We start from the raw sequence: 25,273 nt of genomic DNA on the forward strand, positions 1-25,273 counted from the left end.
GTTCAGGGAATAGGTCTTAATCAAAGGCTTCGTCTAGCCACTGTGATTCCTCCTTTCCTACAGTAGTTGCTAGATAATAATAGACAATAAGGAGATAATAATAGACAATAATAATAATAGATAATAATAGACAATAAGGGGCATGCATAAGAGCACAAATGTGCCTACCGTTCCTGTCCTATTGTTCCCTATTGTTGCAATGTGTGAGTCTAGGTTCCAAGATCAACTGGAAGCATTGTTGGATACAAGACTTGCAGGAATATATTATTACTATACACACCATCTTTATCTCCTCTACTTACTTCAATCAGGAATGAGATGTCAAACGGTAGGGTGAAAAATTGGGCTTTTGCTGTTGATTGCATGCAACTTAGATTGCTTCTCTAAGGCTCTTTTCTTCAACTCACTGCACTTAATGTGTTGATCTTAACCATCCTCCTAGTTAATGCAGTCATCCCCTAATTCCAATTTGCTTGATTGAGTATTTTTATCAAACAAAGCCATTCAGAAAGCACTGTTAAGTTGAAATTTTAATTTTTCTGTCTGGACTGCTAAAAAGTCTTCTAAGCATACTGGTTTTGGGCCTAGTATTTCAACCTATAACTATGAATTTTAATTTAATTTTTTTTTTTATGATAGCCTTTCTACTTTAAGATTATGCTTTGCACTTCATTTTTGCTACTTTGGAAATATTTTATCAATTAATGTTGTAACGTGTCTTATATTTTTTTTTAAAGGAAGTTTAATGTCTTCCTCAAGCTGCATTGCTAATGCATTTTCGACTGTCTATTAAAACACAAAACCTCCTAATAATTATCACTGTGTAGTCAGCTGTTATAGTAAAAACATGCAAACCTCAGCTATCGAGACTTCTGCATTTTCAGGACCTAGAGTTTTCAACTGCAGAAAGCCATATAAATAAAATAGTTGGAATTTATTTTTACCAAGTTATTATACTTTCTCCATGGTTATTCTCTATCTCAGGGGTCTCCAACCTTTGTCCTTTTAAGACTTGTGGACTTCAACTCCCAGAGTCCCTCAGCCAGCAAAGCTCTAGCTCTGAGATTTCTCTCTCCAGAGAGAGAAATCTTAAAAGCTACAATCAAAATATCTACCATCAACAAAAATATTTATTCAATGAAACCTGCATTTTAATCCACCTTTATTAAAACGTATTACTCTTGATTTGATTTTTTTTTCATCCTTAATCTCCAGAGAGAGGAAAAGGAGAAACCTGAAATCTGAATTGAGAAAATAGAAAATAATGCCCAGTGATGTAAACCTTTGCTGTGAGGATGAAGGTCCCTTTCGGTTCAATAATCTTCTCCAGGACAAAACACTTGATTCCAGCAGTGCTGACGTATTCATAAACAACAGCATGTTCTAGATGGACATTGTCCACTGTTAGACTTATAAGTTGCGTGTCTTCTCTTATAATTAGAGGAGAGTCAAAAGTCTGAAGGGGCAAGTCTGAAAATCAAAGTTTAATTATTACAATACTATAGAAACAGGGATAAGACGACTGTTAGCCATCCAGTGATGGTTAACCTTTTTGCCATCGCGTGCCAAAAGTGGGGGGAGCGCAGGGAGGGGGGTCGTGCGCACGCATGCCCACACACATAATTCTATGCGCCCCGCCCCGCGTATGTGTGCGTGACCCACCTGTGCTCCCCCTGATGGCATGGTGGGTCATTTTTCACTCTCTGCAGGCTCCAGAGCCTTTCTAGGAGTCTGGCGAGGGTGAAAACAGCCTTCCCCACCTCCTGGAGGCTCTCCAGAGGCCAGAAATGGCCTGTATGGTGAATTCTGGTGGGCCCAGAAGGCTCGAATATCAGCTGGCCAGCAAACGCATACACACTGGAGCTGAGCTTGTGTGCCCACTGATATGGTTCCGGGTGCCACCTGTGGCACGTGTGCCATAGATTAGCCATCACAGGTATATCCTGTTGACATAATTTGTCCATATTTGTAGAAATTGCATGTACATTGAATAAATGGTACAGTTTATTTATTTATTGGATATTAATAGCTATACATCATTTACTCTCTTCGTTTATGAGTTTCATAATAAACACTTATGAACAAATCTTAATGGCATAACCATCAAATATCAATGTTACGTGTTGTTTTTTTTAATTAACATTTATATCCCGCCCTTCTCCGAAGACTCAGGGCGGCTTACACTATGTCAAGCAATAGTCTTCATCCTTTTGTATATTATATACAAAGTCAATTTATTGCCCCCAACAATCTGGGTCCTCATTTTACCTACCTTATAAAGGATGGAAGGCTGAGTCAACCTTGGGCCTGGTGGGACTTGAACCTGCAGTAATTGCAAGCAGCTGCTGTTAATAACAGACTGTCTTACCAGTCTGAGCCACCAGAGGCCCTGGTGACTTTGACTCCCTTTATATACCAGTAAGACTCACATGAAGCTCAGGAAACGTACAGTGATAAAAGATGCGTAAACATTTGGAACATCTCAAAGTGGCAATTTATTTTTCACAGAACTGGGACGCTCAGCAACAATCTGCGCCCAGCTTTCCCGAATATGCTATTAGGATTGTCCAATCCAATCACAGTGGTTTTATCATATATAATTTAAAAGTTTTATCTCAATTTTTCCTCCTCTTCTGTCACAAATTAAAACTTTGCCTCCCAACTTTGAAGGGTGACATTGGATTGATCGTATTTCTTTTTGGTAAACAGTTGGTTTTATAGTAAATAAGAAAGTTTCCTCTCAGTGAAGCTGTATACTTCCTTTCAGAGAGAAGCCACGTAGACAAAATATCAAACAGGGATCAGATGTCTTGAATAAACTTTCCCTTTTTATCTGGCTCATAGTTATAGCCCTTTTCTTGACAACATATTTGTTAAGAATCCCACAGATCAGCTGCAAGTATATCACTTCCAATTTAGGTACCCAGCTAAAAGAGACAGGCCTGAGCTGGCATATTACGTGGCACACTGAATACAATAATTCTGTTTTTAAAAATACCACAACCACATTGCTCACTATGACAGATGTGGACATGCCAAGACACTATGTAATTAGGCTGGTTTGTGGCTAGGCATTGCAGCTACCAAATCAATTATCCTGCACCATTACTTCCAGGAGATTAGTAATTTTTCTCTAGTGCGTAATTGATCTACCTGATTTTTTGCTACTGCCTCACATTTGTACAGTTGCAAGAAGCTTGTGTTATACCAGCAAAAGATAAATATCTCTCCACTTGCTTCCAGAACGGTCCTGAATTGACTGGGAATCTTTTTTTAAAAATGTCCCTTGCAAACAATTTCAGCACTTGATTACCAAATAACCCACAGGTGTCTGGAACAGTTCAGTTATATATAATTGTGTTTTTCTCCTTGCATCAGTAGTTTTTTCCCCCTTTCATAACATCATTCCATGAAGTATAATTCAGACATATGAAACTTCTTTACATTGAGGCCTACTGGTCAGAAAAGCCTAATTTCTCTGAAGTTGCTTAGAAGTTCTCTGTTTCTCTCTTTTCTTTTCTTTTTTGGAGGAGATGGCACAATATCTGAATGTAAAGCACACAATTCATCATTCAAAAAGAACTTCTCCCTTTAAAAAAAAATACCTGGGTCATTTTCTCTATTAGCAAAGAATAAGTTTTTCCCATACCTTCTTCCTGCTGGCTGTCATTAAGGGGATCAAGATCTGAATTTTCTTCAATTGAGAGGTTTCCTTTAAGCATCTCTGAATGACTTCCATTCAGGTATGAGTTTGAAGCTGCCTGAAGAGCTCTCTCCTCTTCAGCATTTTCATGCGTTCTGTAAACCCATTGGTAGAAACCCTTCCAGGAAAGCAGGAATAACAGAGTATCAGACTGAATAATTCACCAAGCACTGGCTTTAAAGAAGATTTACCACTGGTTATTGTTATCATTGTATACTGACTTGATTTTGTCTTCTTAGAGCTTGGTTGTTTTCTTGCAGTGGTTTCATTAGGAGACTAGGCAATAGTACACAGGAGAATGGAGTTTCCTAGCTGTTTACAGGTATTTCTCAACTTATGGGTGGCCACTTAGCGACCATTTAAAGTTACGACAAACCTTATGACACAGTTCCAAAGTTCCCCAGACACAAGGTCAAAGGACTGCATGTTCAGTGCTTGGCAACCAGGCTGCATTTACAGCTATTTGTAGCATCCCACATTTTTGCCAACATTTACTTCTACTTTTTGGCAAAACTGGGCCATGGCAAATCATTGGTTTGCTTAACGATTGCTTAATGACTGCCATAAAAAGGATTGTAAAAATGGGTCAGTCTTATGGATAATTCTATTTACGACCATCATCACTTATGGCCATGATGTCCACGCTCCATTATAACCATATTTTGAGAATTACCTGTGTAATGCAATCTTGGGGAGGGTAAGGATTTCTCCTATGGTAGTTCTTTGATTAGGATGCTGTTTCTTTTCTTTTTTAATTTTATTTTTATTACGATTTTCTTTTTTCATAACAATTGTACATATTCAATAGAATGGTGACATTGTTGTATATTTTTGATGCTGTTTCTTTTCTTTCTCACTATTTCCTGCTTATCTGAGTATTCACTACTCTGGGCTGTTTGTTTTCTTCTTTGGCTTTTGATTTTACCTTTTCTAAAAAAGTTATAGACATGGGGTTTACCCTGAACTGTCTGCTGATGACTGAATTGCCTGAATGCTAAGCTTTCAGAAACTCCCTTGCACCTTTGGACCTGGCTTAGTCCACAATGTCGACAGTCTTTCCAAAATATAAACAACCAGCAAATTCCACTTCCCGCTGCATTGATGATGCTATTTAGCTTTCAAATGAAACATCTCCAGAAAAACAGCCAAGCTCAAAGGACACAGTGAATCCAAGAGTTTAGCCCTGAGCTACGGTACATGTATTCCGTGTATTCTCTACAATTGAACTTTTTAAATGGATGCATGATATAAAAAAGATACACAGGTGGATTTATATGACCCCTATAGAAACTAAATTAAGCCTCCTGAATTTGCACTCCATTTCCCTTGTTCTCTTGCTTCACCTTCCCACAAAACAACCAATATTCTTCATGGCACCATCTGGAAGAAGAGAATAGCAAACCATTCCTGAATCAAAACCTCTATATGTTGTATCTGTTTTTGTACATTGCCAGGAGTTGCTCTCAACTGGAGGACAGCTTCCATTTTGTAATTTATAAGGAAGAACACAAACAAATCTAGGGCTTTGTTAGCAGGGTTTATCCCAGCAAACTAAAAAGGAAGTTATCTGTTTTTATCTGTCAGAATACTTGTGACTGAAAGAAATATATGTATTTTTTTTACTTCTGAACAGCTGAAGAAAGGTTATTAAAGCATTTATTTAGCAGATTAGTTTCATCACAGATTAGTTTCATCTCCCTTCCCAAATCATTGTAAGAAAACACACAATAAGAAAACCCATCCCTTCCTTCACACATCTACTTACTCACCAGAAATTCCTGCTGCCTATTCCTGTATGATGAAAAGTGATCCAGGACTTCAGTGTAGTTTTCACTCATCACATTATTTCCATTTACTTTCAGGACACATTGGCCTGGGTGAAGCCCCAAAGCTGCTGCTTCTGATCCTTAGAGGGCAGACAGGAGAATCTCAACAGATTTTCTCAATAACAGGATAGATAGATAATGTGTTTACATCATATTTTTCGGAGTATAAGACGCACCTTTTTCCCCCCTAAAAGGAAATGAAAATTTAGGTGTGTCTTATACACCGAATGTAGTCCGCCCACTCACTGGCCCCCATCCTTTGGCCTCTGCCTCCCAGCAATTTACCTCCTTGCAGCAAGCAGCAAGAAGAAACAGCCCATTTCAGCTTCAACACAGCCTAATTAGTATAAATTGATTGTCTGTTGGATTGGCCTCCCGACTCTCAGCTGTTTTGCATGGGCCTCTGCTGTTGCTGCAAGGAGGTAAATTGCTGGGAGCAGATTTTTTTTTTCTTGTGCTAATCAAGCTATGCTGAAAATGAAAATGAAAGTAAAGCAGGCTGTTTGCTGTTTGCTGCAATGAGACAAAATTGCTGGGAGGCAGAGGCAGATTTCTTTTTCTTGTTTTCCTCACCAAAAAAGGTAGGTGTGCCTTATAGTCTGGAGCGTCTTATACTCCGAAAAATATGGTAATATATAAAATACAGTGTAAAATGTTCTGCTTTCCTTGTTAATACTTTTGAGATGACAGCTTATCAATAAGTGATTAGTGTTATCAACAAGACATATGTCCATATTCTTTCCTTACCTCTCCCCACAGCGTGGACATAGGGTGGTGCTTCTCCGCGTATCTGGAAACACAACTTGTCACTGAAATCTGGAATTTTGATAATCCTGCCAAAAATTAAGAGAATTGCATAGACAAAAGACAAAAGTTGTGACTGGCAAAGTATGGATATTATGTTCTGTTTAAGTTATTCCAAGTCACTGAAGATCTAGGAGAATATTCTACAGGGAATTCTCTAACTAAAACTAACTAAATCAATCAATCACAGCTCCTAGTATGCTGTTTATTATAAGTGAGATTACCAAAATTAACAGACTATCAAAAGTCAAGTTAGTCAAAGTTATGAAAGAATAAATAAGTGCTAATTATCAGGAACATGGTATCAGAAAACTCTATACTAAAGATGTTGCACTAGTAGTGTATTATTTCATTAATGTTAAATACATGTTTTCCCCAATTCAATTTCAAGTGTATGTTTAAGCTATTAAGTCAGACTCATTGGATAAACCTTGTGTAGTTTCTTTTATGGTTAACAGAAGACTATGAGTCATGCTTTCGGAATCCAGATTTATAGGTACATTTGTTCTCTGAATCAGGGGCAAAAGATTATAAATCTATTGTGTCCATATCCACATGTGTTCTCTCTATCCCCATACAAGAATCATCTCATTGCTGCATTTTTCTAGGATCTTACTCTTTAGATTTGGTGGCCACAAGAAGTCGAAGAGGACGCCGAGAGCAGAAAGACTGGTTTAAGATGGTCTCAACCTCTTGAAATGAACGCAGGAACACAAGGTCTTCATTCATGGAATAAATTTTTCGACCAACCTGCAAGCCCGCCATCTGAAATGATGCATAAATATTACAAACTGTGCTGCGTTATTAAACATATGAATTAAAAAGCAGAATTCAAATTCAATTCAAACCTTTATTGTCAGAGTACAATATGTGCAAAATGAGATTGGCTGAGCCTCCCTTTGTGTACCCCCCCAACCCAATACAACTCACACTGAAAGACACTGAAAGACAGTAAAAGCAAAAAAATTCCCTAACCCAATGAGTCTTACTAACAAACACACAATCCTAATGCACCATGTGAACTTATTGCACATCGCGCCGGTCCCCAAGTCAATCATACTATGTTGTTGTAAAGTTATTTTCTATTCAGAAGACTGACAGCCCATGGATAAGAAAACAGCTAGTGTGTCTTTTTCCCCAAGCTTTGCTTTGGAGATCTCTATTTTCTTATCGAGAACTGAGACATATCAACAGGTAAGCTTATAAGAAAGAATGTTTACCAAATTTTGGTGCAGTATAACTCTGATCAATGTAAGAAAGCACTGGGTATAGTCTAAAACATTCTTATTATACCTGGGCAAAGGATGAGACAAATAAATGGCTCCCAAGAATAAGAACAGTATGAAGTATGCCTAAAAACATTCACTGTGACAACGCACTATGTACATGGCATATATTCTGATATTCTTTTGTCAATTGATTTGCTATGATGGACCTAAATGAAGATCACCAGGAAATACTGGGGGTTAAGAGTGTGATGCCAGAAAATAAAATCTGGAGATTAGCATTGCAAAATTACTTTCATACTATTGCTAAAGAAACCTCAAGCACATGTCTGCGAAATCATCAAGATTAAAACTCAACTCAAAGGAGACTTTATCTAGGGAGAAGAAAACTACAAGAGTGACAATGGAAAAGACTCCAAAATCAAAGCTTCATTCTAGGTTTGGTATCAATTGATTTTTTTTTATTTACCAGAATTACTGCTATCTTTTTGAAATCCTATAGATAACTTTCAACAATCTACAAAATAACCAATGCACAACCATACATTTAGTAAATAAACTACAATGTGTAAGTGTTCAATAAATTTAGCCACAAATTGGAATTTGGCAGCAAATTTAAAATGATGCATTTAATTAAGATAGTTATTGTATTCCCTGTTTCAATTTCTAATAATCAGGTATAGTTGGCTTTTTATGTGAGCTTTTGCATGAACATAGATCAAACAGCTGTTGGATGCAATTAAATTAAGTTTCAGACAGCTGGTTGTCAAATGTTTGCTCAAAGCAGAGAAGTAAACATGTTTGGGGAAAAACGCCTGGGTTTATTTCTTCATCTTGACAGTCTGTGACTGTATTTGGTATGAAACATGCACAGATGAAATATCAAAATAAATTCCATTAAACTAGACTTACTCAATCATCTATAGATCATCTACAATTTGCCAGAGTTGAAAGCATCTATTAACAAAGCAATATGAATCCAAAAATTCTGCAGAAGCCTGAAAAAGGTACAAAGGTGTTCAGCTTCCAGGGAAAGATGTTTCTAGATTATTTGAGAAGAATTAGAAATGGTCCAGTTTTGTATCGGGACATTTTTCCCCATCCCATACATTTAGTAACTGACTTCTTGTGGGCTTGAGCACCTAACTGGAGTATAAGGATAGTGATAATGTTGCCCTATGTTATTGCAAATATTGAATCATTACTAAAAATTATAAATTATTTTGACCATACTAAAGAATTTTATAAATGACATTTATAAATGTCATTACTGCTAATTATTATTGATGATACTAGCGCATGAAACGTGACTCAGGATAGAATCTGCTGCAGTTTATGCTATATTTCTATTTGCATTTTATTGGTATTGTACTGTACTGTACTCTATAGGGATTGCCACAAAGAAGTGGGAGTCAAGCTATTCTCTAAAGCATCTGAAGACAAGAAGCAATGGATGGAAACTAATCAAGGAGAGAATCAACCTAGAACTAAGGAGAAATTTCCTCACAGTAAGAACAATTTATCAGTGGAACGACTTGCCTCCAGAAATTGTGGATGCTCCAGCAATGGAAGTTTTTAAGAAGAAGTTGGACAACAATTTGTCTGAAATTGTACAGGGTTTCCAGCCTGAGCAGAGGGTTTGACTAGAAAACTCCGAAGTCCCTTCCTACTCTGTTCTTTTGTTCGGCTCTGTTCTATATTTATATAATATAGACAGCCAGTTTCGTATAGTGATTAAGGAGATTGTGAGTTCTAGTCCTGTCTTAAGTATCAAAGCCTAAGGCTAAGTGACTTTGGGCCAGTCATTCCCTCTGAAATAAATGACGGCTCTTTTTCAACACACCAAGCTAATGAATTAAAGAGGGATTTTTGGACTGAACATCTCATACGAGTTTAGATTAGAAGAAAATCTGCCTACTGTGGCTTACAGGTAGTCCATTTGTTTAATGAATATTTGAAGTTGCAAAGGTACTGGAAAAAATGACTGACAATTGGTCCTCACATAACTGTTGCAGCATCCCCATGGTCACATGATCAAAATTTAGGGGCTTGGCAACTAGCATGTGATTGATAGTTGCAGCGTCCCAGTCATGTGATCACCATCTGTGACCTTCCCAGCGAGCTTCTAACAAGCAAAGCCAGTGAGAGAAGCTGGATTTGCCTAATGTCAGCTTAATTCACATAATAATTACAGTGGTTCACTCTGCTGCGGAAGCACAGTCAGCTATAGAGACAGCATAACTTATGTTTATATACACACACGTGCACGCACACACACACACAAACACACACACACACACACACACACACACACATGAGGAAAGAACCCATAAAAGAATACCTTCACACTTCCTCTAGATAGCAAAATGATCCACTTATAATTCTGATAATATTAAGTGGCAACAATATGCAGAAATTCAGAAAATCAGAAAGAATACTTTTTCAGAGAAATGTAGATGTTGGTTGTTTTCCAAGATGTTCTGAGCTGAAAGGTGAATTATTCTCGTTTTTCTTTTTTTTTTATTGCCAAGAACCCCAATTAATTTGGGCATTTATTAATGTTGCACATAAATTAATAAAATTACTACTAGCTACCCCAAGACCAATGCCAATTTATCCTTTTTGTGAGAAAGCACATTTGGAATAACATACACATAAACAGAAAGAGCACTAAATTTACATGGAATATTTTCCTAAAGATCTATAGAAAGGTTACAGGGAAAACTGTTCACTTTTGAAGTCTTATTGGAAGAATATTCATTCTCATGACATACATAATATGTCACAATATGTGATTTTTTTTCTTCTATAAATAAGAATTATATTTATTATTAAAAGGTGTCCCTTTCTACAGGAATAGAATTCCAGGTCAATCATATGCTTATATCTTATTTAATTTATCAGAAAATTGCTTCAATTAACTTCAGAGCAGTATGAATTCTATGTGTAGTATGTTTTAATATGTAGCATTTGATACCAACAATGATCAAGGTTTTCTAAAGAATTTTGGAATTTTTAGAGAAAAACACCCAACATTCCTAAAAATTTTCTCTGTCATAAATAAGTTTCTGGCGCATGGTTACCATAACCACAGTTATGCAAAACAATCAAAAAAACTAGAGACTATAATATGCAAGAATTATGCAACCACCTATATTTTCTGTAATTTTTACTGGACTTCAAATATGTTTTCTGAATTGCTTGAGGTACAAAAGACTATATAAATGAGTCCATATCTTATTTCTCTTATTAGTCATATAGTGGCAATAAAAACTATTTAATGTGGCATTTTACAATCCCATAAGTATCACCAAGATTTTATAGCTCCCAGTCTTCAATCAGGAGAGCATCAAGCCACCAGAGGTTTTAGCCAACGATTTTTATCCACTTAGTTGGTACTTTTGCTTGATGTTTTGTAATATCAAAACACAACTAATGAATTGAATAAAATATTATTGTCAAAAGATTTCAAGTCATGGAAACCGAGCCAATGGTTCATAGCGAATTTTTAAGGAAAGGAAGCAAAATGATTTTTGGAATTTTTTTTAAATACCTTTTTAAAAAACATACTTGCCAAATCGTGTGCAACTATAACCTTTTCTGTGGGGACATGGTGGCTCAGTGGCCAAGACACTGAGCTTGTCGATCGAAAGGTGCATAACGCTAATGCTGCATAACGGGGTGAGGTCCCGTTACTTGTCCCATCTTCTGACAACCTAGCATTTCGAAAGCATGTAAAAAATGCAAGTAAAAAAATAGGGACCAGCTTTGGTGGGAAGGTTCCGTGTGCCTTTGGCATTTAGTCATGCCAGCCACATGACCACGGAGACGTCTTCAGACAGTGCTGGCTCTTTGGCTTTGAAACAGAGATGAGCACCCCCCCCCAAAGTTGGGAACAACTAGCACATATGTGGGAGGGGAACCTTTACCTTTACAACCTTTTCTGTTTCCAACAAGACCCTTTTAATAGGTGACTGTCCTACGAAACTGAAAGAATGATTTGTCAGCTAATGGTTTATTGAGAAGTTCAGCTATTAAAATATTTTCTAAGCAGATACCATCAATCATGACAAAATAGATAATCAAGCACAATCTTCTCCAGCCAAGTGACCTCTAGATGGATTGAAGTACATCTCCCATTATTCCCACTCAGCATGGCCAATGTCTAGAGTAGGAACTGTAGTTTAGTCTTTCTACAGGATAATAAGGTTGTAGAATGCGGACAAGCATAATCATTTTACACAAACTGCTTGGGAGGCAGAACGCCGCCCTTGGAAAACTAAGCCGGTCTGGAAATGCTTAGCAAATAAAAAGTTAACCATCCAGCAATTCCTTCCTTCTACATGAGAATAATTCATCTCATCACCTAATCATCTCTTGCAAACCAGGGACTTTTTAGTGAGACACCAATGGGAACCTTTGCAAGGAGACGATCTACCTAGGGTTTAGTTCAGCATTTGAAATGATTAGATTAGTTTTAAAAAAACATTATTTCAAGAGAGTCAAACAAATAATTTAGCTAGGTTTCATAGCAAAGGTCACATTTCCCCAAGCTCATGGCCTCCAGGTGTTCACAGTTAGTTTTTTAACTCTTTCATGGAGTTGGAATACGGCATCTAGTTCTGGTCACAATACAAAAAACATGAGAAGAGCAACATAGATGATTAGTGGTCTGGAGGCTAAAACATATGATGAACAGTTGCAGAAGCTGAGTATGTCTAGTGAGTCCAACCAAGAAAAGGACTAGGGATTACTTGATAGCAGTCTTCCAATATTTGATAGGATGTCACAGAACAGGGGGACAACCTAGTCTCCAAAGCACTTGATGGCAAGGCAAGAATTAAACTTATCGAAACTAAGCAAAAAGAGATCCAACCTAGAACTAAGGAGAAATTTCCTGAGAGTAAGAACAATTAATCAGTGAAGCAGGTTGCCTCCAGTAGTTGTGGGTGCTCCATCACTGGAGGCTTTTAAGAAGAGATTGGGCAGCAATTTGTCTGGAATGGTATAGGGTCTCCTGCTTGAGCTTGAATTAGAAGACCTCCACGGTCCTTTCCAATTCTGTTATTTAGTAGTCTGTATTTAGCATATAGACCAGGGGTGTCAAACTCACGTCGTCACGGTGGCGTCACATGATGTATTGGGACTTTTCCCCCCCTTCGCTAAACCAGGCGTGGGCGTGGCCAGTGTGTGACACATCTGGCCTGAGGGCCGGGAGTTTGATAGCCTTGATATAGACATAACATCTGAATCCTTCCTTGGATTATAGGCAGCCCAGGACATTTCTTGGTTTACTGAGCAATTTGAGAATATGAAATACAAAAATATACAGCTGGACCAGAATTAAATTACACAAGTTCACTTACAGCGTAGTAGTGCTGGTATCAAAGAAAGTTTTTTTCCCCCAACTTTTTTGTCTCCTCAATGAACATCTCACATCTTACGATCTTACTTGCTGAGACATTCACCATATGCTGCCCCTTAAATTTCATTCCATACTTTTGTTTCCCACTATTTCAATATAAATCCAGCAGGTGTCAGCACTTTGCTGATCTTGTCTGAACTTCAAAAGGTAAGAAAATCAGACCTGGCTATTCCATAGGAGATCATTTGGCAATCTTAGATTTGGGAGACTAGACTGAAAAGTTGAAAAAACTGGAAGAAGGCAATAAATAGCCAACCAGTTGTGTATTGTTGTTTAAGTAACTACATAAACATGCCCATATAATCATCAAGAGTTAGATTTGATTCAAAGGAACCTTTCCTATTTCATGCTCGTGGCGACTATCAAATGGGTTCGGAGGTTATGGGGGGGGAGTGTGTTCCTTTGTGTGAGGGTGAGTCTATTTGCACGGTAAGTGGGAGGGGCAGATATGGCGGAAGGGGGATCGATCGACATAGGGGTCACGCTGCTCGATGTTTACAGGCGATCGCGTGCCCCGATCCTGACTTCTCCTGCTCCCGGATGGTCAAGACCCTCAGAGCCTGGGCCTGCGCCTGATGTTATGCAACGCACGGTCCGTGGCCAAGGCCCCCTAATACATGATCTGATTCAGGGGTGCCGCGGATATTATAGGCGTTACGGAGACCTGGTTGGGCACTGAAGGGGTGTGCCCTGGTCGAGATGTGCCCACCGGTTTCCGTGCATTCCATCAGCCGAGGCCCAGGGTAGGGGTGGAGGGTGGCGGTTGCTATTAAAGAGAGTCTAGAGCCGAGGGAGACCACTGTACCTCAGATCGCCGGGTGTGAATCCTCTTGTGAGGTGGGGTCATAGATGTCAGATGGGCTTGCTGGTCGCACCTGGCTCCTTGCTGCGTGACAGCTGCCCTGCCCGAGCTCCTGGAGGTGCTTGCCGGGTGGTAGTGGAGACCCCAGACTGTTAGTCATGGGGACTTTAACTTGCCATCTGCCGCCTGCCATCGACGGTAGCTCGGGAGTTCTTGGCCTCCATGACGGCCTTGGACCTGACTCAAGTAGTGGATGGCCCCACTCACATCGGGGGAGGCACACTGGACCTGATTTTTGTCTCTGGTCAGTGGTCGAGAGATCTGGACTTAAAGGAAATAGTCATTGAACCTTTGTCATGGTCAGATCACTCTCCTTCGCCTGGCCTTTCTGACCGCTCCCCACCACCGCAGGGAGACGGAACCATTACGATGGTACCGCCCCAGGCGCCTGATGGACCCAGAGAGGTTTCGGACGGAGCTTGGGCCACTTCCTGAGGGTCTGGCTCACGGCACGGCAGAGGAACTAGCTGCAGCCTGGGAACGGGCTGCGGCTGGGGCTTTAGACCGTGTCGTGCCTTTGCGGCCTCTGACCCGCGCAGATCCCAACCGCCCTTGGTTCTCCGAGGAGCTGAGGGGGATGAAACGCCGGAGAAGACGCCTAGAGAGTTCCTGGAGGTCCAGCCGTTCAGAGGCTAATCGGACACTAGTTAGGTCCTATACTAGGACCTACCTAGTGGCACTGAGGGAAGCGAGGCCTCATTGCGTCGGCAGATAACCGCCCAGCTGCCCTGTTTCGGGTGACCCGCTCCCTCCTTCACCAGGGGGAGCGGGATGACCCGTTGCGGGGACGTGCTGAGGAGTTTAACGGTTATCTATACGATAAAATCGTTCAGCTTAGGGACGGTCTGGACCAAAATTGTGGCGATTCAGACGGGGTATCTGAGGGCGGTCTTGGTGATGTTGTTTGGGATGAGTTTGACCCTGTGACTCCCGAGGACATGGACAGGTTGCTGGGTAGATTGAATGCCACCACGTGTTTACTGGACCCGTGCCCCTCCTGGCTGGTGCTGGCCACTCAGGAGGTGACACGAGGCTGGCTCCAGGGATTACGAGTGCTTCCTTGTTGGAGGGAGTCTTCCGCCGCCTTGAAAGAGGCGGTGGTGAGGCCCTCCTCAAGAAGCCTTCCTGACCCGCTGTTTTAGGTAATTATCGTCGTCTCCAACCCGCTCATGCGAAGGTTGTAGAGAGTATGGTGGCATATCAGTTTCCCTGCACCTGGAGGAAACTGTCTATCTGGACCTGCTCCAGTCCGGCTTCCACCCGTTACAGCACTGAGACGGCTTTGGTCGCGTTGGTGGATGATCTCTGAGGGCCAGGGATAGGGGTTATTCCTCTGCCCTGGTCCTATTAGACCTCTCAGCGGCTTTTGATACCATCGACCATGGTATCCTGCTGCGCCGGTTGGAGGATTGGGAGTGGGAGGCACCGCTTATCGGTGGTTCTCCTCCTATCTCTCCGACCGTCGCAGACGGTGTTGACGGGCAGAGGGGCCACGGGCGCCTCACTTGTGGGTGCCGCAGGGCCGATTCTCTCGCCTTCTGTTCAACATCTATATGAAGCCGCTGGGTGAGATCATCAGTGGCTTCGTGTGAGGTACCAGCTGTACGCTGATGACACCCAGCTGTACTTTTCCACACCGGGCCACCCCAATGAAGCTATCAAGTGCTGTCCCGTGTTTGGAAGCCGACGGGTCTGGATGGGGAGAAACAGGCTCAAGCTCAATCCTCCAAGACGGAGTGGCTGTGGATGCCGGCATCCCGCACAGTCAGCTGAGTCCGCTGCTGACTGTCGGGAGCGAATGATTGAAGATCGAAACGCAGATTCATAGCAAATAGCTTCACCTTTGCAAAAAGGTACATTATTCTGGGCTTTTATTGATCACTTCAACCAACTTTCATAACCGGATGCCTTTCAGATATGAAGGCTTAGTGTTTGGGAAATGAATAGAATTTTAGTCCCAACATACCTGGAGTGTACTAAGTTGAGAGCAGCAGTTTACTGAATTTCCCCACAAAAAATGCTACATCCGAGGGTGCCAAACCTTTCAGTACCCCAAGGCAATTTAATAAATGAGGCATTGTAGAAGGTGCTACATGTTTTACCATTTTTTAAAAACAAAGGAAACTCTGCAGATTTATTTAGGAGGAAATAGTTACAAATCAGAAGTGTTTACCTCTGCATGTGAACCTCGGCGAACAGACTTTACCACAATGGCCTTGTTCTTTTCTTCTATGTCAAATCCATAGTCATCCTCTTCTGGAAGAACCTTGGAACAACATTAAAAAATAAAATATTTAACACACGAGGCTTTTATTTGCAAAAAATTATAATAATAATCTATTTGACTCCAAATAGTTTTGCTATTCCAATTCTTTCTTCCAAACTTCAACATCAACTAAAAACAAAATATTGTTCCTTTCTTTCCATTACTTTCCATTAAAAAATCAGTAAACTAAAAACTTAGAGAGGAGAATCATGTTCTTCTTTAGCCTTTAATGATACAGTTTTACTTATTTTTTTTCCTGAATGATGGAGATCTTTTTACTGAAGTGATTATTTGTTAAGAAAAGCTGCATCCATACTAATAGAAAGGCAGAGTTTCAATTGCTTCTTGTTTCAGCTCAGTATGTATAATTGAGGTCTTCAAGATAGTGACTGGCATACAGGGATGCTGAGAGCTAAACTAATAGTAGGCATGATAATTTCGCGTTTGTACAGGATCTTAATCAAATGAAGGGTTAGGATGGTTCTTAATCTCTCCTTGCAAAAACCTTTTTTTAAAGCTAAGATCTTAGTCTGAAGGACTGTTCTTCCCTGGTATTTTAATAACAGGTATCCTCACTTAACAACCATTTCAAAACAACAAATTTTGTTAACAAAATTACAATGATGCTGAACAAATGGTAGTCACTAGTTGTTAAGTTCTATAGCCGAGGTGTCAAACTGGCAGCCTGTGGGCCAGATGTGTCACACACGTAGGCCAAGCCCAGCTCCGCGAAGGGGAAAAACATCGCAAAATGTCACGTGACGGCAACCTGATGCTGCAAGTTTGACACTCGTGTTCTAGAGTCAATTGGATCTATTGAGGAAACTCATTAACTTGATTTTTATTTGGGAAGATTTAAGAATTGTTTGAAAATGCACCAAATGATTTTTTTTTGGTTGGTTCTTTTTTCAAAGTTATGGCTATAATTCAACAGAATTCATGTGGCTAAACCCTCAGCAAACATGCATTGTTGGGATGCTAACCAGAGCAAATAATTTATAAATAGATATTCTGATGATGTACTTAATACAAAACAATTCCGGCATAAATAACCTTTGATTTCAAATCCAAAACAGAGTTCCACAAAGTTAGTATTAAATGTAATCTCAACTCATTAATGCAAATATTTATTTCTATATCCATCTAGCTTCTCATTAAATTTATCAGAATTGTAGAATAATATTTCATCCAGCTGAGGAAATATCTCTTAGTAGATATAACTTTTAATAAAAGTCTACTTATATATTTGAGGGCTCTCCATCTTAAACACCATGCAATGTTGTACAAGGCAATTCATATTTAACAAATTTATGCAGGTGCTACTGGCCTGGTTTAGCAAAAAAATGAAAGTTAACTTGTTTTTTTAGATAAGCTAGTTTAAATATTAGGAGTCAAGCATCATATGGCATATGTTGTCTACAACAATCACCACTTCTTCATGCCTAAACCACAGCAATAGGAAATTTAATCAGATTCACAAGTTAATTTCTGGCTCTTCCCATGACTGGGTTTCCTATGTCAATTCCCATAGACCAAGTGATCCAATTTTTTCCTCTGTGGAAAAGTGTACAATTGTTCATGGCTTTTGCAATGAAGCCCTTCATAGGGTAGTCCTCACCTTATGCAAAATACCCATTTGTTTTTGTTTTTTTCTTAGAGGGTATGCAGTTGAAAAATCTCTCTCTAGCCGAGCCCAGAGATGAGGTTTTTGTATTCACAACAGATTAGTTGCCACACAATGTGTCAGAATTACAAGGTTTTTGGTTAGAATTGAATGGATTTATTTTTCTTACCAGCAGACTTTTAGCTAAGATGTTTTCAATAAGCTTGAAGTCATTTCGCAGAGGCTTACTCTTCGAATTTGTACCTTCCATCTCCTCATCAGCGTGAAAACGAAAGTACTGAGACTCATCTCTGAATTCACTCTTCTCCAGTACTTGAGACCAAAAAGTGGGAAGCAGGAAAACATGCCATTACTTTCATAAATCTGTATGAATCTACAAGTATAGTCACAGTCTTAAATTAATGTCAGCCATTGCAGTCTTATATATTATACATGGTTTCTGAAGAGTCCTTAATGTCTTCCTTAAATGTCTGGAGTGGGGTGCTAAACTTTGGGTTATGTCCATGAACAGGGTCATTTTTCATTGAAAGGCATTACATCCTGAGATACCGTATTTTTCGGAATATAAGACACACCTTTTTCCCCCCAAAAAGAAGGTGAAATTTGGGTGCGTCTTATACTCCGAATGTAGCCCCGCCCAGCTTCTCAAAGGGAGGTTTCAGAGGCTGAAAAAAGCATCAGAAAAGAAGCTTTAGAAAAGAAGCCCCCAAACAGAGCTTCAGATGCTTTTTTCTGAAGCTGTTTCAGAGGCTTTCAGAGGCATAAAAAAAAAGTTTTTTTTCTGAAACAAAGTTTCAGAAGTTTCAGAGGCAGAAAAAAAGCAAAAACAAAGTAAGGCACAGAGCCCACAACCAAGGAACCTGTTGCTAAAATTCACCTCTGGAACAGCTGATTGGGGGTGTTCCAGGAGGCCAATCCACCTGCCAATCAGTTTTTTTCTTATTTTCCTCCCCAAAAACTAAGATGCGTCTTATACTCCGGTGCGTCTTATACTCCAAAAAATACGGTAACTCTCTGAAAAAGCTTTCCAGAAGCATGTGCTTTGTCCTATCTGGGTGAAGAAGAAAAAAGAAGTTTTTTAAAAAATCAAATCAAATTAACAATATTTCCTTCTGGAAAATAGACAATTGACACTGTAGTTACAGAGAAAAACCTCAGTGTGAAATTATCAGGATTCCTCCAACATAAACACAATGTTCAAAGCAAGTTTTGGGCTTAAATCAGTTCCTTCCCTTTCCTTATCTCTCTCCCCATTTTCAAACTCTATAAATTGATGGTTTGTGTCCTGCTAGGCCCCAAGGAGAAAAAATTGTTCTCTTTGCATCATGTCTGACACTGTGTCCCTGCAGCTAGCCAGGACCTGGCTTTCACACTGCTGACACAGAATCTAAAATATCCAAGGGAGGACACAAAACAACGGCTGCTTTTCATCCATTGCTTGGAAAAATTCCAATTGGTAAACATAAGTCCATTGTGCGGCTTCCAAAGACTAGCCCATTCCATGAAAAACTGAAAATGGACATAGTGGCTAAATTTACTCCTCAGCTGCAGCTCTTCTCCTTCAACACTTCTAAAGTCATTTACTTGTCTAAAATGCGTCAATCCAGTTTGAATATGGAGGTCATATACTAATAGCTTCAGAAATAGTATTAGCTATGAAAGATATATAAAAAGAATGAGCAGATGCATTGCTTATCACCCGTTTTTATAGTTTACTCAGATTTACTGAACTGGTCCTAACAACATTCCTGTATCATATAGGGAGAGTCAGTTTGGTGTAGTGGTTATAGACACTGGGCCTGAAACTATGTGTTCTAATCCTACCTTAGGTATGAAGCTAACTGAATGACTTTGGGCCAGTCACTCTCTTGTACACCTAAGGAGACATCAACAGAAAACCACTTCCGAAAAATATTTCAAGAAGTCCACTTGCCTTTTGGAAAAGCACCTTTGGGACAACCATGACCGGAATGGTTGAGACTCTATAGACATATTGCAAGAAAACGGCACAGATTTGCCAAAATTGCCATTTGCTTGCCAAGAGTTTGACTTGAAGGCACAAAAATAAGTATCGCATTACCCCTTTTTGCAGTTATTTCATTAGATATTCCATATTGACATAATAGCAGCCTTTCCAAAGCTGGACAAACATGGAACTATCACTGTCCTAATCGTTAGAGATTCAAATTATGGGGACTATAATCTAACTCCTCTTATGGTATATCACAATAGAATGACATAGAATAGGCCTGGATTAATTTCTCTATTTCTCATGCTCAGCAATGAATATGGGTGCTCAATCATCCCCAACAGTACAATCAATAAGCTTGGGAAAAACCTGAAGTCTGAACAATTGAAAAATAATACGTGGATGGTGGAGCAGGGAGTCCAAAACAACCTAATGAGGGAAATGGAACCGAACTTAAACAAGGGACAGAGAAGGTTCAGTTTCCCAGCATTCAAGCCCAGGACCAGGTAAATGGTAATATCTACAGCCCCTGCAAGGCCCTGTTTATATCTATTTTGATGCCTTAAAACCTTTAGGGAAGGTATCCATGTAGCCCCTCTGCACTTTTTTCCTGCTACTATTAATTCAGGGATGGCTGCCCGTGTTGTGAGAGTAGAGGAGATGATTCACCAGAAGGCCTGCCAGCACCTCTGATAAATTAGGTTACAAAGCATAAATTGGAAATGTCCCTGCCTAAGGCCATAGATGAAAGCTGGAAACTGGATCAGTGGTCTCATAACCTCAAAAATAATGTAAGTGGTCATCTCATTAATAAAATGCAGTTCTTTGGGGGAAGGGCCTTTGTTTTGTTATTAAAATATACATAGGGCATGCTGCGTAAAGCCATGCTTATGAAGTATCCTTGCTAATTCAAAAAGAACATTATAAGAGCATAAATGCCAGTTTGCTGAAGAGGAGTTCTAAGAATTTGGCTTTCTAGAAAATGCTCTCTGTATTTCTTAAATCCATTTCTTTTCCCTATGTTTCCTTCAAAAGTCCAGAATACGATAGTTATTAAATAAATTACTTAATGTACAATGTAAGGATTTTAATCTGAGCTGGATGAGACAAGTATATAAAATGGGCAGCTAATATGAATTTACTAAATATGTTAAATATACAAAAGAAAAAACAACTAAACATTACTAAATATTAATTTCTAACTTCCCTTTGTTGTACGCTAAATAGAGTAGAGTAGAGTAGAGTAGAATAGAACAGAACAAAACAGAACAGGTTTATTGGCCAAATGTGATCTCCAATGCTTGTAGACTTTTAATTTTTTTGTGTTTCCAATTTCAATTTTTTTCCCTTTAAAACCATGTTTTAAATATTTATATTTGCTTTGCTGCAAGATATACAGCAGTTATGGAAGTTACTCTTGCTTAAATAGGGTTAGACTTCTATTATGAATGTAGGTTGCTACTTTTCCCATTACTTTGTACTCTCAAAGTTTAAGTTCTAGTCTGATATCTTTGGTAATGCACCTCTTTTTAAATGTGCTAAATTTGTCCTTGCAGCCATAAATATATATCTTGTGATTTAATTTTTTTTCATTATTGATTGATTCATTCATTCATTTTATATGGAAAAATACATGAACCTCTATATAGGCTGATACTGTAGCTGTTTCAGAATTATTTCTCAAACAAAATAATTAACAAATGGACTGGTTGTCTTCTATCACAACTATTCACAAATCTTCACAAATTGGACTAGGTTCACATATCACACAAAGCCATACATTGGTTAACCATCATTTACTTAACCTCAGTTGGCAGGGCTTGAAAAGCACTAAGTTATAAAATGTGGTTTACATACCACTAAGGCTGGGTTCATGCAATATATAAAGCCAAAGCTAAATGAATCATATTATAGCTGAGCTAAACCTCTCTTCTCTTATTGCTCTCCTCTGTACAAGATCCATTTAACATACAAGGATTTTCATTTTCTTTCCTTGATTCTCTTGCCTCACTTTCTTGCTGATTTGTGACCTGCACACATCCAGACAGATGGAATAGGAAGTGAGGGAATATAATTCCAATCCTCAGTGTTACAATTCTTCCTTGTTGACTCTATAGAATGAAACATCTGAATTGTAATCTATTTGCAAATATATTTCTTACCAGGGAAATCTAGCATTTGCAGACTGATTTGTAAAGAACTGATGGGTAAAGGTCTTTCTTTAAGTTTGTTCCAAACATCTAATTTTACGAAAGAAATACTTTTCCATCACCAAGAGGATCTGGTGAGATTCTATGCTGCTTCTGTCTCCTACTTTTGCGTAACTAAACCTAGAACTTAGATTTTGACTTGCTTCCCTCACTAGGAGACACCCACTGACTCCGCCAAGTTTAAACTATGACCACTTCTGCTTTTCAAATGTAGCTCTCATCCTAAATTGGGATGAAAAAGATTCTTTACCAGAATTTTACTATTTTTATACAGAAGGAAAGCAACTAGAACTGGGCTTGTCTGTTGCCTAACAGTCCAGTTTAGTAACTATCGAAAGCAAGTATTACCTTGAAAATATATTGGGGAAAAAGATCGTGATTCCAGGAGATGTAATCAAGAGCGTGCTTGATTTAAAACGTCTGTCATAAAATTGACAACGTTTGCTGGTTAAAGAAACAAAGTTAAATCCTTGTTAATTGGCTAGGATAAGGAGGAATTAACAGCTTACCATGATGCATAAAACCATTGTTACAGAGCCCGACTCCCAGTGCCACAGCATCCTCTCTGGTCTGACAGTCTCCCTAGTAACAGGAAAAGATAAATGTTATACCCTGAGCAAATCGTAATTCAAACAATCCTACCACAACTAGATCCCAGTTCCCAGATGAACAGAGCAGCCTTTACAAAGAAACAGGAGAAGTAATTAAAGCAGGACTCCCTTTACTTAAATCTCATTCACTCCTAAATATAGTACCTTTTGTCTTCCTCAAGCTTTGAGAGGACAAAGACCAGAATCTCATAAACGAGCTGTTTTTAACAGTACACAGTTGCAGCCAGTTGTCTCTGCGAAGAAGCTTTCTTTTACTAGCAATATAATCAAAGCCATCTATAGCTGGCTTTGATTTACACATGCTATAAAATATCAGAATAAGAGGCAGCAGAACCTACTGAAGGATAATGATTCCTTACTTAAAGAGTTCTCAAACATCAGTTTTAATAGGGTATAAATACAATAACATATGACATATTGTGCCTGTGTGCCCCATGAAAAACAGCTGCTTAAAATAATACATATAGTCATATGATTTCATTGCATTCAGGCCAATATTTCTAGGAATGATGTAATAGATGTTTTTGGCTGACAAGAAGAAAGCAGAAAAAAAAAAAGAAACACGTTTATTTTGGTGCCAGATCCCCATTTTATCTGCTCAACCAGTTGTGTGGGTGGCCACTTGGAATGGAACTATGTAGGCTCAGTTCCATATGGCAAGCAGCTCACATCAGCCTCTCCAACGAGAATTGGGCAATTTAAAGTTTATTACTGTAGTTTCCTCTCTTTACCAAAAGATAACTCCCACTGGAATATGTTTCCCCTCTGTTCCACTTGAACTTGAAGACACTTTCTCATTCCTCAATCATACCAGAAACAATGCTCATGGATACTGCATAGTTGCAGTTCCTGGCCCACTCTAAAATGCACAGTTTCTTATTGGAACAATCAGTAACATATTCATAAGTACCACATATAAGACGATACTTTTTCTTAAAACTATTCACCTAAAAATGGAGGGGCGTCTTATACACGGGGGGGTGGGGGAGGAGAACCGTGGTTGCGAAATTGCCGATACCTTATCTTAACTAGCCTCATGAGTGAAACTTCCGATTGCAGAGACAAGCTAACAGGTTTCCTCCAATCATGAGCCTTATGTAACTGATGTCAGCTGATGCTGCGGAGAGCATCTAGTCAATGCCCAAGTGTGACAGAGGACTGGTAATGTTGGAATGTTCTGAGCCCATAAAAATGTCAGAAAACAAAAAAATAAATACCATATTTTTCGGAGTATAAGATGCACCGGAGTATAAGACGCACCTTAGTTTTTTGGGAGGAAAATAAGAAAAAAGCTGATTGGCAGGTGGATCGGCCTCCCGGAATACCCCCAATCAGCTGTTCCCAGAGGTGAATTTTAGCAACAGGTTCCTTGGCTGTGAGCTCTGTGCCTTGCTTTTTTTTTTGCTTTTTTTTCTGTCTCTGAAACTCCTTTCAGAAAAAAACTTTTTTCTGCCTCTGAAAGCCTCCAAAACAGAACTTCAGAAAAAAAAAAGCCTCTGAAGCTCTGTTTGGGGGCTTCTTTTCTGAAGCTCTGTTTGGGAGCTTCTTTCAGCCTCTGAAACCTCCATTTGAGAAGCTGGATGGGGCTACATTTGGAGTATAAGATTTTCACTCCCTTTTTTGGGGGGAAAAAGGTGCGTCTTATACTCCAAAAAATACAATACCAGTAATGGTAAGCAAATGTTCTACTCTGCAAAATAAATGTCTTCTATTTAATGTTAAAATATTGATTTCTGAATTTTGGGTATGAAAAGTGGGGTGCGTCCTACACATGGGGGCGTCTTATAGACGGAAAAATACGGTATGTTGCCCTTGGCTTGAAGTCCCTTCCTTCCTTGGACTCCTAAGTCAAACCAATCAATGGTTTGGAGGGAAGGCCAGTTACGAGTTACGAGTTTTGAAAATTCCTTTCTTTTCATTAGAGAACTTTTGCCCAGCAAAGTTGATATAGAAAGGAACAAAGGAGGGAAGATGGATAACTCTGTCTGCTAAGCAAGGGGTTGGAATACACAGCACTTCTGCTCTACTTCCTGGTCTATACATGGACAAATCTCCATGGTTTCCAACTATATACATGCAGGATAAATTATGGCCAGGAACTTTCAATAGCAATAGGATAAAGTAGATTCATTTGGCTTAGCAACTCATTCATACCCCGGACAATAAACCAAGCAAGACAAAGACTGAGCCTTGTGAAAACTACTAAACAGACCTCTACTAAGCCTAGAGTACATAATAGTTTTAAAATGACACTATTATGTGCACCAAACCTCTCAATTAGCCGTTATAATTATCAATAATCTTTCCAGCCTTTTCCTTATCTAATGATCTCAGAAAAAGAATGGTAAATTAAAGAAAAAGAATGGTAAATTAGGACTTTCCTTTTGCTTACCTTTTGTCTCTAAAGTAGTTGCTTTGCCCTGTGCTCTTTGTTTCCTTTTTCATTCTGCACCAGGATGAAAAAGGAAACAAAGCAACTTGATACTTTCCATCTCTGTTTTTATCCCTGGGCAGTTTCCTCAAAAATAAGGTACTAATTGGAAATGAATAGCAAAACTTTTCTTGATGAAAGGCAATCTCCAGCACTAGGTACTTGTAGCAGCTATGGATGACAGGGTCAACAGATCAGGACTGAAAAAAATAGCCATTCACTAGATGACAGCAGAGCTGTCTGTATCTCTTTGATGTTGAGGGGTCATCTGGGTTTCTGCAGCTCAAATCTGGTAACTCTAATACAGTGTTTCTCA

At 39.2% G+C, this 25,273-nt stretch overlaps 1 protein-coding gene across 1 annotated transcript in view; it reads right to left on the minus strand.

Moving 5' to 3' along the window:
- The window catches only part of PREX1 (phosphatidylinositol-3,4,5-trisphosphate dependent Rac exchange factor 1), a 265,515-nt gene that overhangs the window by 37,126 nt on the left and 203,116 nt on the right, over positions 1 to 25,273 (minus strand). Inside the window, exons 15-22 of the mRNA XM_058175593.1 lie at positions 22,425 to 22,497; positions 17,906 to 18,048; positions 16,020 to 16,112; positions 6,950 to 7,098; positions 6,277 to 6,362; positions 5,473 to 5,609; positions 3,650 to 3,821; positions 1,283 to 1,470 (exon numbers count right to left, since the gene is read on the minus strand). Of these exons, the coding sequence (XP_058031576.1) occupies positions 1,283 to 1,470; positions 3,650 to 3,821; positions 5,473 to 5,609; positions 6,277 to 6,362; positions 6,950 to 7,098; positions 16,020 to 16,112; positions 17,906 to 18,048; positions 22,425 to 22,497 (1,041 nt within the window). The remainder of the gene's footprint in view (positions 1 to 1,282; positions 1,471 to 3,649; positions 3,822 to 5,472; positions 5,610 to 6,276; positions 6,363 to 6,949; positions 7,099 to 16,019; positions 16,113 to 17,905; positions 18,049 to 22,424; positions 22,498 to 25,273) is intronic.

This window comes from Ahaetulla prasina, chromosome 3 (assembly GCF_028640845.1).
Source record: "Ahaetulla prasina isolate Xishuangbanna chromosome 3, ASM2864084v1, whole genome shotgun sequence".
NCBI classification, from domain to species: domain Eukaryota; kingdom Metazoa; phylum Chordata; class Lepidosauria; order Squamata; family Colubridae; genus Ahaetulla; species Ahaetulla prasina.